At 35.9% G+C, this 20,597-nt stretch overlaps 1 protein-coding gene across 7 annotated transcripts; it reads right to left on the bottom strand.

Moving 5' to 3' along the window:
• Nucleotides 1–237: 237 nt before the first annotated feature.
• LOC120073668 (F-box protein SKIP27-like) lies at nucleotides 238–3,976 on the bottom strand. 7 transcript variants are annotated; one of them, XM_090311554.1, is made up of 7 exons: nucleotides 3,654–3,976; nucleotides 3,485–3,559; nucleotides 3,235–3,404; nucleotides 1,270–1,364; nucleotides 1,065–1,125; nucleotides 778–918; nucleotides 238–653 (listed from the first exon to the last, which is right to left on the bottom strand). In XM_090311554.1, the coding sequence occupies exons 1-3, from the start codon at nucleotides 3,849–3,851 to the stop codon at nucleotides 3,237–3,239; spliced, it is 441 nt and encodes a 146-aa protein (XP_090167680.1). In that variant the 5' UTR covers nucleotides 3,852–3,976; the 3' UTR covers nucleotides 238–653; nucleotides 778–918; nucleotides 1,065–1,125; nucleotides 1,270–1,364; nucleotides 3,235–3,236. The 7 variants fall into 7 exon arrangements, with proteins under 7 accessions (XP_090167680.1, XP_090167681.1, XP_090167679.1 ...); XM_090311555.1 differs by having other exon boundaries at nucleotides 289–653; nucleotides 1,252–1,364; XM_090311553.1 differs by having other exon boundaries at nucleotides 289–918.
• Between the last annotated feature and the right edge of the window lie 16,621 nt (nucleotides 3,977–20,597).

Genomic DNA, 20,597 nt, shown 5'->3' with positions numbered 1-20,597 from the left:
ACCCCTAACATCCGCATCAAATTTCAAAGGAAGTTTAGTCACAAACATTCAAGCGATTTGAAGAAGAGTGAGCCATATCAGGGGTTCCCTAAAATGAGCATGAGTGCATATGCATTACTGGAAGGATTATAAATACAAAAATCATACGTAGTATAGTACTCAAAGACTGCTTTCACTCTTCTTCACGTTGCAAAGTTATAATAGATTAAACTAAATTTACAAGTGTCACACCAAAGATAAGAATAAAAGCAAGAACGTCATTATAAGTGAAAAATAAAAAGTCAGAGCTCAAACACAAACAGAATATCTTCTATAGAAAAAATATACCTTAAATCGAGCATGTAAAGTAAGCAAAATATCATTTAATAGTCCTGCTAGCCAGGCTGGGTCGGAAAGCACTGATGCCATAATGGATTCAAGTTCATCAAATGAAATATGGGGACTTTGCATCCATATCAAGGCCTTAAATTACAATAGCTCGAACATAGACGCATTCACATGCTATTGTTGTTCGCACTACTTCCATCAATTAACAAAAGCCCCTTCATCGATACCTTGTAGGCCTAAGGAAAATGCAGCAGTGCGACTTCTTACCAACTCTTGCTGCCACATGAAGAACGGGCCTTGAGAAACTACGAAATGAACTTTCTAACCTGCATCCAAAGAACATTCCAGATAAAAGAATCACAGCTTTTTCCCTTTCAATAGTCAGGCACGTGTAGATCTGATGGGCAAAATATTAAATCCATTCATGCCATAATGAAAGTGGACTTCAACCTTCGCATTATAAGTTTGATAAGAGGTTGGGGACGTCTAATCTTCTGAGATTTATCTTTGGAAGTTTCCAATGACCGCGCTTCTGGTAGCTTGAGAAACTCCCTCGTCAGACGATACCAACCAGCAGCTCGTACTTCAGTCCTACAATAAACCAAAATAAGCAAACATTTCTAGTAAACAGAAAAAACACAAGACTACAGAGCAAAGGAGAGAAAAGTGCAGTATCTATTTCACAAGGAAAAAAATAAATTAAATTAATACAATAACAATAAAAAATTTTAACTTACCTATCCATGTGGTCTGATTTACCAAGTACATATAAGATTGCCTCAAAACAAACCCTTTCACCTGAATAGAGAAGAAGCTAATAAAGCACTGAGTTGAACTGCGACTTAACATCTAGCCGCTCTATCCAAATCAATTTCACAAAAGTTATCATGATATAGAAAAGCTAAAACCATAGCATCCACAGACTTCAATTTCAGTTTTTACCCTCCAATGCCCTAGCTCTGGTATTGAATGGCACAACCGTGCTAGTGAAACCCTGGCCAGAACATCATGTAAATGGAGAACATCCAGCAATGCCCCTAAATGTGAAGATAAGGATCATTTATAAAATGCCACAAACTTCTAGACAATGTTAAAGAACCAACCCATAAAGCTGCAGAAATTGGGCCAAAAATTCATGCAAGAGACAGTTCATCAATAAAATGTCAGTTGCACTATGTTTATCGGACATCTTTTTCTCTTGACTGTCTTTTTCATCAAAGGGCAAGGTGAAACTTAGTTTCTGTAATCTATATGATAAAATTTAAGAAGCGCAAGCATCTCTGTAGGATTATTGATTTATAATATTGCCTAAATGGGAAAAAATAAATCTATAACCCCTCAAGCTAATAATTGTATCAATTTAGGACTTTCATAAGTAATCAATTAAGGACTTCCATAATGAAACTGTTTCTAATCAAAATAATAATAATAGTAGTAGTAGTAAGTTAATCAATATAGATCCCCATTAGAAATTTTAATTTAAAACCATTAATGCATAACTTTCACACATGTATAAGACTTTGTTAAATGAAATAATAATGTAAATTAGAGAGAAATAGAATTAAATAGATAGTATCGATTTTTCATCTTCTTGCTTCCTCTATTCTTTCATACTTATTTAGGAATTTATGTGATAATTTTTCTTCCAACTTTGGTGGAATTTTGGGAGAAGATGCAAAATCTCCTAGCTACAACTTTATTGGGGCACCTTGTTAGAAAGGAGAAAATGGTCTTATGGCTCACATTAACATAGCACTTTTTTGGAAGTTTGGCTTGAGCGAAATAACAGCACCTTTGGAATCTTCTAAAACATTCTTATATTTGGTTCTTTTCATGGTTTTAAATTGCCATTTACAAAAGAGACTGAAACAAAAAGCTATCAAAAGCTTGCCAATATTGGCTCGCAAAATTTGACTCGTAAAAATAACGTAAACTTGATTTTTATACATTGAAAAGTAAGAAAAAGGCCATAAGAACAGACTTTCAAGTGAGACTCTTCTACTTTTTCATCTTCTTTCAGTTTCATTTTACTTTTTCTTTTTTTGAAATTGTCTCCCGACTTTTCTTCTCCTTTTCCAACTATTCTCATCATTTTTCTTTTTATTGTTTTGTCTCCTCTATATTTCTCTTCCATCTTTTGTCCTTCACTGGACTCTTCTATACTGAATATGTTAAAAGAAAGAGAGAGAGAGAGGGAGAAAAAAAGACAAAAAGAACATATAGGCGCTCATCTCATCATATGGTGAAGGCACATCAAGGCAACAAAAGGCGACGCCTGGCTAAAGGAGCTCGCCCTAGCTACCTTCAAGGCACAGAGGCCCAAGGTCGCCTCCTCGACTTCTATCCATATGTATTGGTATCTCCGTGGATAGAGATAAAGATGGGGACCCATCTAGATCTTCATTCACTATTCCATTTTTTTTTTATTGATTGCCTTTTCTTTTTACAACAAGTTTGAAATCTTACTGCAGGAATCACCAAATAATTAAAACCCCCATAGTTTTTTTTAAAATGGAAAAATAACTTCTCATTGAAATAATGAAATGAGACTAATGCTCAAATTACAAAAAAAAAAAAAAAAGTGTATGAAACAAAAAGCTACCAATATAGGAGTTAAAGATCAAAACTAGAGAAAGATATCAAATATAAGAAAAGATGATATGATAAAAGATTGACATGAGAAGAGACTTCTTCTAGGACAGATTGAATTCTGAAGAAACTAAAATCCAACTTCGTGAGGCGTAACTATCAACCAATATATGACCCTCATCAGAATCAAAATCTACAAGATTAGTAAAAGCCCCTATAGTTAAAATGAATGATGTCGTAAACCAAGTGTATCTTAAAATGGGGAATCATCGCAAAGTGGTAGAAGTTTAGCTTTAAACTAATCATTCAAGCACTAACCATTAACCATCGGGAAATAAGGCTAAGGATATATCCACCAGCATCGTTCTGTTAAACGGAGTTCTGACTAGTTTAGTGGGAGCATTTGGGGTTTCAATCTCTTTGAATTCATTGAACTCCCTACTCGAGGGAGAGCAATAATCAAAATGCCATTTTTTTGCAATCAAGGCCTGTAAAAATGCAATTGAAATCAATCACTGAATAATCGAATAAAATGAAACAAATCAGTGATTCGAGTTCTATGTTTTACCGCTTCACTGATTGTTTTTGAAATGCGGAGTAGGTTTTTCAAATCACCATGTTCCACCCCACAGAAAACCCTAATCTGATAGAGAGGGGGAAAAACAATTCAGAAACAATAGTCGAAAACATAGCAAGTCGAATATAAATTAGATAAAGCGATTTGAATAGGTCCTAACAAGAAGATCTTGAGGCAGATCCTCGAGCAGAGACGTATCGCCGGAAGAAATAGTCGATTTTTCATCATCGAAAGAAAACTCGAGCAAAGACGTATCGCCGGAAGAAATTGTTGATTTTTCATCATCGGAAGAAAACATGACACGTTTAGGAGAACGATTATACTTCAAAACTAATCTGCTCCTCCTTCCCAACCCCATAGTTCTGTATCTCAAAGTTGCAGAAGAAGATGATTTCAGAGAGAAGGATTTGTGGGGAGAGAGACGCGGGAGAGAGACGCGGGAGAGTTTAATGGCTTGCTCGAGAAGCCAAAAAAATATTGATATAAATCAAAAGAAAAGTTCTGACGGTTTGATTATTGTAATTTGGTTAAAATTTGACCGTTTGGCCATTTGCTGAAGAATATATTTCCTTTTTTACCGACCATATTAATATGAATTAACATAATTATTGTAATTAGGTTAAAGTTTGAAATTTTGTCTTATTTAACTGATTAGGAGACACGTGGCTTAAAATTTTTTTCACTATTTAGAATAAATTTTAAATTATAATTTAATAGTTTTTAAAATAAAATTTTGATCAAATTGAGTTTAATTCGTAAATATTTGACATAAAAATAAGTAATTTAAAAATAGTGTAAAAAGTATATGTTTCTTGTTCTCTAGTTAATCTACCATAAATGTGAATTTTTAATGTTGTTGAAATTTTTTTATATAATTTTTAAAGGTAAATAAATTTTTTGAATTAATATACTTATAAATGATTTTAAAATTTAAATACTTGATATGAAATTTAAAATTATAAACAGAAAAAAAATGTATAAAAATATATTGATGAATAAAATTAAAATATAATACAAATAAAGTTTGTAAAATAAAATTGATATAAAAGTGACATAATAACCTATCTTAACTATTATTCCATGAAGTAATTCTTTTATAGTTGTTCCAAAGTAATGACTTTATGATAGGGAGAAAACAAAAAAAAGTCAAACTTTTATATAAATTTTTTAATGAACCTTCTTGTTTAAAGGGAAATTTTTAAATCAAAAGGGAAAAGAAAACTTTGTTGGTTATTTATTTATTTATTTTTATGAAAAACTCCCGCTCCCATCAAAGTCTTTTTTTCATTATATTTGATTTAAATTGTCTATAATAATCATTTTATATATGTGCCCTAAATTCTAAATAATACAACACTTAGGTGAATAAAATTATAAGGTCATTTTATTTTATTAGCTCGAAAAAGTTTAAAAATATTTTAATATATTTGTAGATTTATGTCGTGGAAACAAATATAAAAAACCTTATATAATTGAATGAAGAAATAGAAGAATAATGAAAACAATCACTAGAATACAATAGAAATTAGAAAAAATATATATATATATAAAACTAAACAAAAGTGTATAACCATTTAAAGTTGAAATAAAACATTATTGATGCATGAAGAATAATAAATTAATGAATTTAATTGACTGTTGACCTTTCATAAAAAGTCAAAATCAAATAAATGTTCATCTAATTAAAATCCAACAAAAAAAATAATTTTAATAGTTAGGAATCTAAAAAATAATAATGGATACAAATGAAAGAATTTAACAAAAAGATATTTAGGATTGAAACAATAACATTAAATATATTAATGATTCTCAGGGTTGATTATTGAAAAAAAAAAAAAAAAAAAAAACCCTTTACTTCGTTGGCTAAAAATCTAAAACAAAAGTTATTGAAAGATTTAATAAAAAAAAGATTGAGGGTTGAAATAACAAAATTAAATAAATTAATGGATTCTCAAGCTTGTCCGTTGAATTTTCATTATCAAATAAATCTTCATCTAATTAAAATCTAACAAAAAAAAACTTTAATTTCAATGGTTTGGAATCTAAAAAAAAGATTAATTAAGATAATTGATATAGATTAATATTTAATTTTGAATAATAATATCAATAAGTAGAAACTTGTTCATGAACGAATAATAATATTTAATTTTGATTTGACTACAAAATATATCAATAGAAGATTATCAAATTTATACATACGTTAAAATACTGTGATGGATTTTGTTCATGACTGAATAGTAATATTTAATTTTTGTTAACAAATATCCTAAAATTATGAGATTATGATTGTACTTTTAAAATCAATAATAAAATTATATGAATTTTTAAACTCTTTATTTTTATCAATTTCTCCGTTCATTCTTCACTATTATCTATTTTTCTCAAATTTCTTTCTATATCTCCAACTCCCCCTATTTTCTCTTTATTTTTCCTACAATATGAATATCAATTAAAAATAAACTTATCTTAAATTACAACTAAAAAAGCAATAAAGCATAACAATAACTATAGAGCATCTGATTAATTGTATATCAAAAACTACGAAGATGAACAAATATTTGTCACAAAACTTGTATAAAAAAAATCACAAAATTGTATATCAAAATATCATAATATCCTTTAAATTGCCTTTTTAAATCCAAAAATTAAGAACATAATGATTTACATATCTTTTATGTATATAAATGAAAACAAATAAGTTTACCTTTTTGAGCATTAGAGCAACAACTTCGGAGATTGCATAATATCAATGAATAACATAGAAAAGCCACGATATAAAAGGGAAAAGCAACAGATTCCCTTACATGACCATGTATAAATATATCAAAGATTTAAATAAAATATAAAAGTTTAATCTAAAAAAATAATATTATTAAAAATCTACATTTCAATAAATAAAAATTAGTCAAACCAAGCCTCAACCTAGTATTAATAACACGATCACAAGTTTAAATGATTTGTCCATCATGTACTTTTGCCAAAAAAATGATCCACGAAAATCCTCAATTCACACAAATTTTAAGACCGATGAAAATTTGTGACGCAGTGATAGAGTAAGAAATTTTGAATAAATCATGGTAATCAATTTAATGAAAATGAACCCAATAACCATTCATCCATGTCCATCATCAAAAATTTAAAAATTATGAAACTAAGTGAAACCATCATTAATCTTTTAAAAATCTTGAATATCATTTTTTGTTTCCGACAACTTAATTATATTTAGAAAGATTTTAAAATGAAGGGATTGAAAGATTTTATAATGTGAGGGTATGAGTCTTATAAAAAAAAACAATTATTTGAAAAGCAAAAAGTGTAGGTTTAAAAAAAAATTATACGAACAGCAAAAAGGAAAGTGAAGGGCAAAAATGTAAAAAGGGAATTTTGAAAAGAAATAAGGACAAAAGAATGAGTAAAATATTTTCCCCATTTTACCCCTTTTAATATAGTATATTTTAAAAATATTTATTTTAGTCCCTAATGTTTTTAAAATGACTAATTTAATTCTTACTCTTTTTTATTATTATTTAAACAATTCAATAGCATAGTTTCAAGGGATTGAGTGTAATAGTATAACACTTTTTGAAAAAAAGAAAATAGTAAAAATAGGAGAACCTGGAAAGTAGTTTGCAAAAAAAAAAAATGTTTTTTTTTTATATTAATTAAAAGACTTCAATATCTTATTTTATTGTTTTTATGCTTAATATGCGTGTACACGTTTTATCTGTTTTTTTTTTTTATATATATACTAATTCAAAGGTAAAATTTCAGTATTATTCTTTTTTTTTTTTCATTTTGTTATTTTGTAATTCTCTCATTTTATTTTTATATACACCATCTATAATTAGAAAAAGACTCCAATATTGATTTGAAAATAATTCCAAAATGAAAAAAAAATAACAAAGAGATTAAAAAAGGAAAGAATAAAATATTTGTGTAAGATTTTAAGGAACTTTTAAAATTTTGAAAACAATAAACAAAACTTTTTATATATTTGAAATAAAGAAATAAAATAAGCTAAAAATAGGTTTTGTGTATGATTGTGTTGAGACTTGAAACGTGAAAACATTCAACAAACTTTATATATATACATATGTATATATATATGTATATATGGCTTAAAAAAAACCTTTATGTATATATATATGGAATAAAAAGGATAAATGACATGTATGATTTTTTTTTTCATATTTGAGTGATATAGAACCCTAAAATTCTTAAATTATACCTTGCGTAAAAAATCAATTAATTTTATAAATTTAAGAATTAAAAACAAATTTGTTGAATGAGAAATTTTTGATCAATCACAAATTGGCACGTCATTTACTAAATTAATGATGAAATTCCTAATAATCAAATTTGGGACGAATCAGGGTTTGACGTGGGTCCCAAATTGAAGTCGAAGACAAATTTCGATGACGCCACGTGATTTCTCATGATTGTTGAATCAGATAAGATTAATTTGACCCAATTTGATATTATTATCTGGGTTAAAGTCCAACTAAGCCAAAAAAAAAAGGTTGAATTTGACCCAAATGTCAAATCAGACCTAAGGACAAGGCCCATGGACCAACCAAGCCCAAGCTCATGATGTCACACCCCACCCCGAGCCCGCCCTCCTGAGCCCGAGGAGAGGCATAAGGGCGCAGATACTACTCTTTTGTGATACCTACTGCCCATCTGAATTTATTTTCTACACTCAGTAAACTTTAAGTCAAGGAGATAAACAACAACTGATTAAATAGGCCCATTTTTTTTACAACCATGTAATGTTTATACAACTCCAAGACTTAACTACAAAGTTTACAATAATCATTCGTAAAACCCTCTGGAAGTGTAACTGTGGCTTGTGGCAGACCTTGACCTTAGCAGAACCCTAGAACTCTTCACCTTTCACTACCTAGGGAGAAAAACATTTGAAAACGAGGTGAGCTTGCTAGCCCAGTGAGTGACAAGAAAACTGATTCTTATGTAAAATAAGTACTATCATGCCTTAGGTACTTTTGCTCAGATACCTTCTCAAAATGTGTCCTTCAGTATCGAGCTGCTTGGATACCTTCTCAAATGTCCTTCAGTATCGAGTTTCAAGTAAAACTAGTCATACAATTACTTTCTTTAAAAAGCATAAAAACATGACTTTATCTGAAAGATCTTTCTTTATAACATGGTTTCTTAAAACATTGTAAATATTTAGTCACATATTTAGTCACTCACCTTGGTCATTTAGGAACTTTTCTCTCTAGAAGTTCCTTGATCACTTCGGCTCCTTTTTGAACCCTAACATCCAGATTCAATTTAAAGCTCTGATTACTCATAGTTCTAAGCCTTATCTCGAGATACTTATTTCTACAAACATGCTCTAAAATGTCTCAGGAAGCTTACCTCAAAATCTTAGTTTAGAACTTCTCGTGGTTTGACCGGAATCATCAAAACATCAAGACTGGCTCAGCTTACCCAACAGCTCGACCCTTCTATCTTTTCCTCACTCTTCAACCCGTTTCCTTAGAGATTCTTCTCCATAAGCCCTACACTGAAAACTAGACTCTCAGAGCTTTCAGGTGGCTTTCTAATTACTCTAAACGCATGAGTATTCTGGGAGATATCCTCGTCCCAAGTTGATGCTACTTCCAGACTTCACTGTCTGACAGCATCTCCTCCTCTTGGGACTTCATGACCAACGCATAGCTATCTCCAAAATTGCTCTTAAACATTTTTCCTACTGTATTTCAAGGGGATTACAGATTATGTACTCAAAAGAAGGCTTGTGGTGGTATTTATAGGCTTAAGAAAATGATCCTTCTCATCTTTACATGCAAGACACCTCCTACTCTTGAAGTGTTTGCACTATGCCCTACCTACTCCCTTGACATTCACTTACTTCTATGCCATATACCTACTTAAGTTGTCCTCCTCATGCATAAGACTTGAGTTGTCCTCCTTATGCATAAGAGTTCTTGGCATAGCCATTTGTCCGGATGAGCTCACCAATCTTATGTAACGCAGGCCTCAACATTGCTCCATCGTTTAGTTCTTGCATCTATCGTTTAGCTCCAACGGCCCATCGTATAGCTCAATCGTTTAGTAAACGATCTCACTCTCAACGATGTCACACATAGCCTACCGTTTAGCTATCGCACCCATTGTTTACCTCCATCATTTAGCACTGACGCCTTATCATCTAATGCATCCGCTCACCGTTTAGCGTCATCGCCTAGCGCCTGCGTTTATCGCCCAACGCCCATCGCTTAGTATTCTGCCTATCATGTAGCGCGTCTGCTCATCGTCTAACACAACAAGGTTATTGTCTAACGCCCACGCCCATCGCGTAATGCCATCGTGTAGTCCATCGCTTAGCGTTCGCGCATCTGCTATACGATCACCTACCTCATCGTTTAGTTCCCTGCATTACTACACGATCGTCTAGTGTCCACCTACACGATCACTTACCTCATCATGTAGCGTCGTTCATTTACTATACGATCGTATACCTCATCATGTAGCACTGTTCATTTGTTACACGATTGTCTGTCCAGCGCCTTGCGCTCAACATCTCGCTCTTTCCGCTTTTGTTCATACAAACCCAACGCATGAGTAACTCTTGGCAACGCCTCTTGACTTCAGCCAACATGCTTCTAATCTAACAAACTCACGGTTGCCTTTCTTCTCATCTTATGCGTTAATGTCTCCTGACACTCAACGCATGGGTCCTTTTTTACCTTACACTTAGCCAAATTTCACCAATTAAGGCTTAACTCAAAACTACTCAAGGAAAATCTATTCAACACTTAGAAATTTCCTTCTCTTTAACATAGGATTTAACTTTCACTTAGTTAATTCCCTTAATCACCTGTGTAAGTAGGGAAAATGAAAATTCGAGTTTCACACATGAGGCCCACCAAAGAACTTAATAAATAAAGAAGTTTTCCTCATTTGTTGGGGTCAGCAATCTGTTGGGGTTGATGCCCTAAAGTCTCGTGTTCTATAGTTTGTAAACAGTTTGTACGAACGCCTCTGTTGTTAATATATGATATTTACTTCACATTTGATATTTTGCTCAGTTACTTGTTTTATTTACTTTATCATAAACCAATAAACATAAAATCCCTGGTTATCTGTATGTGACTCAAGCATGTATGTGGTGATCTACAAGTGGATCATGTCTTGCGTGATAACCAAAATGGTATGTAGTATATGGATATAGGAGGGAAACCTTATCCTGGTAACGTTACGAATGCGGCTCGCTTTTTGAAATGGTCACAAGTATTGTGACTTGTCACAGATGGTCTGATCCTGATCATTCGTGTTGGGGACATGCAAGCGGAGGCATCCTATACAAAGAGTTTGTATAAGACCTGACCACGAAGTGTTAACGTCTCATTATATAACACCGTTCATGACAGAGACTTCACTTCACTAGGATCATAGGTAACATGACCTCAATCCTGAGTGAGTTGGGAACTCTTGCCATTGAGGGCGGTCATTTGATTTGTATGAGTGTGAGTGGCCAGTTCGCCGATTCAAACCTACCATTTTGGGGATTCGTCTGATTTGGGAGTTGGGAACTCAGCTACATAAGATGGAATTTACTCCTTCCCCAAGGCAGGGGTAAGTAGATAGATGGCTCCCTTAAGGGCTGATTCCGAGGCTTGAACGATGTGGCGCCACACACCTTCTCTTGGCTCGAGAGGTGTTCACACATAGTTGGACTATGTTTTATTGTTCATTAGAGGAATTAATGGTACTTAAGGAGTGTGATGTAACTACAGGGGCAAAACGGTAATTTGGCCCAGCTATACTTACGAGCATCTGTGAAGGGTCATCGTACTCATGATTCGTTTTATCCGATGGACACAAAAATATATTTGTGGTAAGAATAATTTAGTTGTTGGTCTTTAGTGAAATGCCTGATAGTTAACAGATGGTGGATCTCATGGCTAAAGAGTTTAGTCAGCTATTCACATACTGTTGGAGCTTCAAGCCACATATCTATTAGGTCCCCTGGGTAGCTTGGATAAAGTCAAGAACTAGTATTTGAGTTAATTTGAAATGTTCAAATTGACAAGAGGAAGTTCGATTATATATGATATAATTGGATTGGTTAATCATATATGATATAATTGGCAAATATATGAGATACATTATTCTGGAGGAAATTAGATATAAATATGATTTATATCAAGTAGAGGAGAAAATACTATAGTAGATATGTGATATCAAACTATAGGATAAAAATATAATATGATTATATTTATTAATTAATTAAATTGGTTAATTATAAGATAATTATGCCAAAAATGGCGTATGGACGTGGGTTAGTGGGCAGCGTTGGTTATTGTAACCGGTGAGTTAAAATGAAAATAGTTTTCATTTTTGCATCATCCGTAATTCGCCCAAAACATTTCGTGAAGCGCGTGTTGGTGAAAAAAAAACGATCGAGAGCCTATACAATAGTCGCTTCTCTGTCTAAACGATCGTCCATCTCGCTCTAAACGATCGCGCACTCTTGCTTACATGATCGGATAGCTTCTCTAAACGATCGTATAGTATGCTGATTTAGCTAAACAATTGTATACATTTTCCTAAACAATCGTTCAGTAAATCCTACACGATCGTGTAGCTCCTCCTATGCGATAAGCACTTCTGCTATGCGATAGCGTTGTTTTCTCTCCCACTTGCTTATCGCCTACACGATTCGTATTTCCTCCGTCCTCTACCAAATTCACCAAAGCCCACCCTTTGGGTTTTCACTCCGAGAATACCCGGGGCTCATTAGTGGTGGTGTCATCCCCATTGCGGTCGTGAGTTCGCATTGATCGTGCTACTACAGTCGACGTTTTTCGCCGGGCGTTAGTAAAACATTTGGAGGGTTCTGCTGCGTTGGAGTTCCGGAGATTGAAGATTGTCTTCAACTGGTATGGAACTCTTTCCCTTATGATTTTGTTGTTCATAACATGTCGTTAATTAGAGTTTATTTGCATAACTGTGTGTGTTGAATGTATATTATTGTATTTCGGTCACTCTGAGATTGGAGCGATCCGACCGTGCTCATGTAACTCTACGTTATGAGATCCTTCAATTGGTATTGGAGACAGGTTCTGATACTCCAATTTCATCTGTTGCAACGAAATGAGATTTACATTCATGGTAGGTGCATTTCTACGCTGTTTAATTGTTAAATCTACTGTGGATGTGCCGAATTAATGGATGTTTTCGGGATGATTAGCCTCAGTTTGATTTAGATCCTTTTACATTTTCGGTTATTTGTAAAGGCCCCTTCGTTCTTAGGCATTAATAATCGTTATCGAGTCTGTATTCAAAGTTTGTTTGAAGTTTTGAGTCATTCGTCGAAGTTCTGGGCAAGCGTTGCGGCTCTTCAAGGAAGGAGGCGATCTAGGGTTGATCTTATCGTGCAGAAGATGTTCTATGCGATCAATGTTGATCGCATTGTAAAGATGAAGGAGTACGCGATTGTTGATGAACGCATCGGTTAAACGATGGGGAATGCGATCAAGAGTTGGTCGCATCAGGTTGAAAATTGTGGACGCGATCGCTGAGTATCGCATCGTGTAGACGATGAGACACTCGCGTATCGTTTAAAACGTGCACGCTAGACGATCGTTTAGGTCAGCAAGCTTCATTGCTTAGTAACTGACTAAACGATCGCTTCGTAACTCAAGGTAAATCATTTACCTGTCGTCACGCTACACGATCGCATAGACGATCAGGATTCGCAGCCTCGTCGTCGTCTACGCGATCGTTTACTTATGTTCCTATCATCTAGTGCATGCTGAACGATCGTCTACCTACTGGAGTTTGCTACACGATGATGACCTCCTGACGGTTCAAGACCCGATTCGCCTGTGAACTGGTTTGCTCGATGAAAAATGTAATAGATAGGGTTTTTCATTCTGGTTTTTGTTAAGGCTCATCCCGGTCCATTAATCCTTTATTTATTACATGTGATATATGTTTTTATATGTCATATGGTATGCACATATAGTAAATCCCACCTTAAGTTATGCAATGGTCATGCATTATCTCTTTATTGTAATTGTTATAATTTAGAGAAGCATGATTTAATTATGTAAGAGCATGCTCATGCATCATATAATATAAGAGCTATATTTATGCATCCATAAAAAGCATTGACATGCATTATCTTTATATCATAATTGTTATAGTATAAGGGTGAATGATAACACGTTTGCTAGGTTGTTACGCGTTATATATAGTAATGATCGGACATTGTATGAAGCATGACACATAGGTTAATTTATAAATGTTATAAACGCCTCGTTGTGCGCAATGGGTTTAGTTGTTTCTTTTTAAAAGTTAAAGAGAAATTAGAACTAAAAGAAATAAGAAAGACATGCGTGCTCACTTAGGTTTACTTCATGGTTTAAAAGTGTTTAAAACTTGGATCACATAGACCTAAGATCACGGTTCTAATACAATTGACAACCCTAAGGCTTTAATCTTTTAATCAATTTAATAGGATTAAATTGGCTAATAAAAGGTTAAAGTATAGAAAATCTATCTATAAGGAACCTTTTGTCTAAGGCGGGTTCCATCTAGGTTGGGGTATTTAAGTTGACGGAAACATAACACCCCTACCTGAGAACTTACCTGGAAAGGTGAATTAGATAGATTTGATGCATGCATGCAAGTTAAGGACAGTCCATTAAAGTGTTTAAATGTGACTACTTGAACTTGTTCATATTTCATAGACAAACGTTGTTTATGAGTTGAGTTTAAAAAGACAACTTAGACTAAAATTAGTAGCCGGATTGTCTAGGTTAATGAACCCCTAGGTAGAACATTCAGTGGGAGGTACTTGGGACATAAGATGTTTCACTTAAACCTTTCACGTTTCTCCTAAATAGTCCACACTGTGAGATCTATCCTCGGCCTCGTGGCACCTTTGGTGTGTCCCCCCAACGGATGGTGTTTGGATAGGTCAATATCAAGGTGGATGGAAAGAATGTTCATAGTAAATGGGAGCGGGAAGTGCGACATCATATCCCTCGGTGTCCCTCGTTAAGTTGAATAAAGTTACTGCGCATCGCCTCAAGGCACCCTAGGAGTGTTCCCCTAAAGGATGACAGTTTTGCGCGTTTCTTTATTTGATCTCCTGTAAGAGTATAAGGTAACTTAGTCTCTTGTCCTAATCTGTTTTTTCCCTACGGTAAGCGCATTAGGGCGGGACTCTGGCACCGAAAGCGAGGGGTTACACTTACGCGGAATAGTTAAAAGTTAACGATTCTGAACCGAAAAATGGTGGCTGTTAGGTTCAGTTCCAAGTGTGGTTCTGCCTAATGGTTGAGAACGTCTCATCCCAGTGAAGGGACAACTGATCACCCCACCGGTGGCGTTTGTCTTACCTCACTGGGGCATCATTGCAAAATAGAAGTTTCTAACTTAGGGTACTTGAAACTGTTTTGCAAAACTAATCTGTTTAAAAGTGGTTTAGCAAAATTTAATACAATTTTGTTCATATTTTCAGCAACATTTTCAAATGGCAACAGCCACGTTAGCTTTGTTAAGCGTTGAAAAACTTACTGGCGATAACTTCACAACATGGAAACACATGATCACGATGATCCTAATCATCGAGGATCTCATGTTCGCTCTCACGGAGGCTTGTCCTCCTATTCCAGCTTCTAATGCCGCTCGAAATGTTCGGGAGGAATACGAGCGATGGACAAGGGCGAATGAGAAGGCCTAAGCCTACATCTTGGCAAGTCTTTCTGAAGTCTTGGCCAAGAAACATTAGCCTATGGTGTCAGCGTGTGAGATCATGGAGTCCCTGCGGGGGATGTTTGGACAACCGTCTGAACAGCTTATGCATGAGACTCTTAAATACATATTCCACTCCAAAATGAAAGAAGTCACCTCTGTTCATGAACATGTGCTTAACATGATGGTCCACTTCAAGTGGCGGAGTTGAATGGGTCTACCATCGATGAGGGCAGCCATGTTAGCATAATCCTGCATTCTTTGCCAGAGAGCTTCTTGCACTTTGTTCGCAATGTGATTATTAACAAAGTGAAATACAACCTTACAACTCTCCTCAACGAGTTATAGACATACCAATCTTTACTGAAAAGTAAGGAGAGGCAGAAGGGTGAGGCAAATGTTGCTTCATCCTCTAGGACGTTCTATAGGGGTTCAACCTCAGGAACGAAGTCTGCACCTTCTGCTTCTAACTCTGCAAAGGGGAAGAAGAAGAGGGTGGTAAGGGAAAAGGGAAGGCACCTGCTAACCCACCGCCTATCGCCCCATGTAGACGTCCACAAGTTACTAAAGGAAAGTATTTCCACTTCAACCAAGATGGACACTGGAAGAGAAACTGTCCTCGGTATCTAAAAGAGAAGAAAGCAGCCAAGGCGGATAAAGGTAAATATGATTTACTTGTTCTTGAAACTTGTTTAGTGGAGAATGATGATTCTGCCTGGATAATTGATTCAGGCGCCGCTAACCATGTTTGTTCTTCTTTTCAAGGGATTAGATCTTGGTGACAGTTGGAGGTTAGTGAGATGATGATGCAAGTAGGCACCGGGCACGTCGTCTCAGCTGTGGCAGTGGGAGGACTCTAAGTTAGCTTTACAAAATAGGTTTCTTGTTTTAAATGACGTATGTATTGTTCCTGAACTAAAAAGGAACCTTATTTCTATAAAGTTTTTATTGTAATGTAAATATACTGTCTCTTTTGATGTGAATAAAGCGTTTATTCATAAAGATGGTGTTTTTATTTGCATAGCAAATCTGGAATCGAATTTATATGTGCTAAGGCCATTAGCCATTAATTTCCTCCATAATACTGAAATGTTTAGAACTAACTCGATCAAAACATCGACGAATTTCTCCTAAGGAAAATGCCCAACTTTGGCATCTACGTTTAGGGCACATCAATCTCAATAGGATTGAGAGATTGGTGTAGAATGGACTTCTAAGTGAGTTAGAAGAAAATTCTTTACCTGTGTGCGAATCTTGCCTTGAGGGTAAGATGACTAAACGACCTTTTACTGGAAAAGGTTATAGAGCCAAGGAGCCTCTTGAGTTAGTACATTCTGACCTTTGTGGTCTTATGAATGTGCGAGCCCGAGGTGGCTATGAGTATTTTATCAGTTTTATTGATGATTACTCCAGATATGGGTATGTTTATCTTATTCAACGGAAGTCTGAATTCTTTGAAAAGTTCAAAGAGTTCAAGGCTGAAGTTGAAAATGCATTAGATAGACGGATTAAAACACTTCGATCGGATCGAGGTGGAGAGTTTTTGGACTCGGTATTCCAGGACTATTTGATAGAACATGGAATCGTTTCCCAACTCTCAGCGCCGAGTACACCTCAGCAGAATGATGTAGCAGAGAGGGGAAATAAGACCTTGTTAGACATGGTTTGCTCGATGATGAGTTACGCTTCCTTACTGGACTCCTTTTGGGGTTTCACAGTGGAGGTTGCGGTGTACATACTCAACTGTGTTCCCTCCAAGAGTGTTGTAAGAACACCTCTGGAGTTGTGGAACAGGCGTAAAGCTAGTTTACGTCACTTCCACATTTGGGGTTGCCCTGCATGTGTGCTTGAGTCTAATCCCAAAATGTTGGAACCACAGTCGAGGTTATGCCTCTTTGTAGGCTACCCAAAGTACACAAGGGGGTTATTTTTATGATCCGATGGAAAATAGGGTGCTTGTGTTAACAAACTTTACTTTGCTGGAGGAGGATGATATAAGGGAGCAAAGTTGTGTTGCGTGAGCTTTCCAATGAAACTACTAAAACTTCAACAAGAGTTGTTGAAGAGCCTGCTACATCAACAAGAGTTGTTGATGGGAGTTCATCTAGTAGGTCGGTTCCACCTCAAGAGTTGAGGGAACCTCGACGTAGTGGGAGGGTTACGAACTCACCCGTTCACGATCTGGGTTTCATAGAAATCCTTGCTATGGTAGCAGATGGCGACATTGAGGATCTGTTGTCTTATAAGAAGGCAATGGAGAATGTTGACCAGGATGAATGGGTCAAGGCCATAGACCTCGAGATGGAGTCGATGTACTTCAACTCAGTATGGGATCTTGTAGATCAGCCTAATGGGGTTCGCCTATAGGTTGTAAATGGATCTACAAGCGCAAACGGGGTGCTGATAGGAAGGTACAGACCTTTAAGGATCGACTTGTGGTAAAGGGTTATACCCAGGTAGAGGGAGTCGACTGTGAGGAGACTTTGTCGCCTGTTGCCATGTTAAAGTCAATCTGCATCCTCCTTCCATTGTAGCTTATTATAATTATGAGATCTGGCAAATGGACGTCAAGACAGTCTTTCTAAATGGCAATCTTGAGAAGACCATTTATATGGTGCAGCCCGAGGGATTCATAGCCCATGGTCAAGAGCAAAAGGTTTGCAAACTGAATCGGTCCATTTATGGACTAAAACAGGCGTCTTGATCTTGAAACATACGGTTTGATATTGCGATCAAGTCATATGGCTATGACCAAAACGTTGATGAACCTTGTGTCTACAAAAAGATCACCAATGCTTCAGTAGTCTTCTTAGTGTTGTATGTAGACGATATCCTACTCATTGGGAATGATGTAGGTCTACTGACTGCAGTTAAGAACTGGCTAGCGACCCAATTCCAAATGAAAGATTTGGGAGAGGCTCAGTTTGTTCTAGGTATACAGATCTTTTAAGATTTTAAGAACAAAGTGTTAGCACTATCTCATGCATCGTACATTGACAAGATGTTGCTCAAGTACTCGATGCAGGACTCCAAGAGGGAGAGGCCTATTGCCGTTCAGGCATGGAGTCACTTTGTCTAAAGACATGTGTCCTAAGACGCCTGAAGAGGTTGAGGATATGAGACGGATCAGTCTAACCCAGGCTATTTTAATGTTGCTGACCCGTTTACGAAGGCTCTCACAACTACAGTGTTTGAGGGTCACCTACCGAGCATGGGTCTACAGGATATCCTGCAGCTGGACTAGGGCAAGTGGGAGATTTTATTGTACTGGACTTTTATGCCCTAGTTTATTGTTTTGTACTAGTTTATTGTACACCCCACTTCGCTTTAGGACAAGTGGGAGATTGTTGGGGTTGATGCCCTAAAGTCTCGTGTCCTGTAGTTTGTAACCAGTTTGTACGAACGCTTGTGTTGTTAATATATGATATTTACTTCACATTTTGATATTTTGCTCAGTTACTTGTTTTATTTGCTTTACCACAAACAATAAATCTAAAATTCGTGGTTATCTGTATGTGACTCAAGCATGTATGTGGTGACATACAAGTGGATCATGTCTTGAGTGATAACCAAAATGGTATGTAGTATATGGATATAGGAGGGAAACCTTATCCTGGTAAAGCTACGGATGCGGCCCGATTTGTGTAATGGTCACAAGTGTTGTGACTTGTCACAGATGGTCTGTTCCTGATCATTCATGTTGGGGACATGTAAGCGGAGGTGTCCTATACAAAGAGTTTGTATAAGACCTGACCATGAAGTGTTAACGTCTCGTTATATAACACCGTTCATGATAGAGACTTCACTTCACTAGGATGACCATAGGTAACATGACCTCAATGCTGAGTGAGTTGGGAACTCTTGCCATTGAGGGTAGTCATTTGATTTGTATGGCTGTGAGTGGTCAATTCGCCGATTCAAACCTACCATTTTGGGGATTCGTCTAATTTGGGAGCTGAGAACTCAGCTACACAAGATGAAATTCACTCCTTCCCCGAGGCAGGGGTAAGTAAATAGATGGCTCCCTTAAGGACTGATTCTAGGGCTTGAATGATGTGGCGCCATACACCTTCTCTTGGCCCGAGAGGTGTTCACACATAGTTGAACTATGTTGTATTATTCATTAGAGGAATCAGTGGTACTTAAGGAGTGAGATGTAACTATAGGGGCAAAATGGTAATTTGGCCCAGCTGTACTTACGAGCATCTGTCAAGGGCCATCATACTCATGATTGGTTATATCCGATGGACACAGAAATATATATGTGGTAAGAAGAGTTCAGTTGTTGGTCTTTAATGGAATGCCTGACAGTTAACGGATGGTGGATCTCGTGGCTAAAGAGTTTAGTCAGCTATTCACGTACCGTTGGAGCTTCGAGCCACATGTCCATTAGGTCCCCTGGGTAGCTTGGATAAAGTTGAGAACTAGTATTTGGGTTAATTTGAAATGTTCAAATTGACAAGAGGAAGTTCGATTATATATGATATAATTGGACTGGTTAATCTTATATGATATAATTGGCAAATGTATGAGATACATTATTATGGAGGAAATTAGATATAAATATGATTTATATCAAGTAGAGGAGAAAATACTATAGCAGATATGTGATATCAAAATATAGGATAAAAATATAATATGATTATATTTATTAATTAATTAAATTAGTTAATTATAAGATAATTTTTCCAAAAATGGCGTATGGACGTGGGTTAGTGGGCAACGTTGGTTATTGTAACTGGTGAGTTAAAATGAAAATAGTTTTCATTTTTGCATCGTCCGTTATTCGCCCAAAAGATTCCGTGAAGCGCGTGTTGGTGAAAGAAAACGATCACTCGAGAGCCTATACGATAGTCGCTTCTCCATCTAAACGATCGTCCATCTCGCGCTAAACGATCGCACACTTTCACTTACACAATCAGATAGCTTCTCTAAACGATCGTATAGTGTGCTGATTTAGCTAAACGATTGTATATGTTCTCCTAAACGATCGTTCAGTAAATCCTACACGATCGTGTAGCTCCTCCTATGCGATAACGTTGTTCTCTCCCCCACATGCTTATCGCCTACACAATTCGTATTTCCTCCGTCCTCGACCAAATTCACCAGAGTCTACCCTTTGGGTTTTCACTCCGAGAATACCCAAGGCTCATTAGTGGTGGTGTCATCCCTGTTGCGGTCGTGAGTTTGCATTGATCGTGCTACTACAGTCGATGTCTTCCGCCGGGCATTGGTGGAATATTTGGAGGGTTCTGCTGCGTTGGAGTTCCAGAGATTGAAAATTGTCTTCAACTGCTATGGAACTCTTTCTCTTACGATTTTGTTGTTTATAGCATGCCGTTAGTTAGAGTTTATTTGCATAACTGTG

The sequence above is a fragment of the Benincasa hispida genome, chromosome 3, assembly GCF_027475165.1.
Source record: "Benincasa hispida cultivar pf3 chromosome 3, pf3_genome.v1.1, whole genome shotgun sequence".
Taxonomy (NCBI): Eukaryota; Viridiplantae; Streptophyta; class Magnoliopsida; order Cucurbitales; family Cucurbitaceae; genus Benincasa; species Benincasa hispida.
The sequence above is the reverse complement of the archived record's forward strand: the minus strand, read 5'-3'. Positions and strand labels throughout refer to the sequence as shown.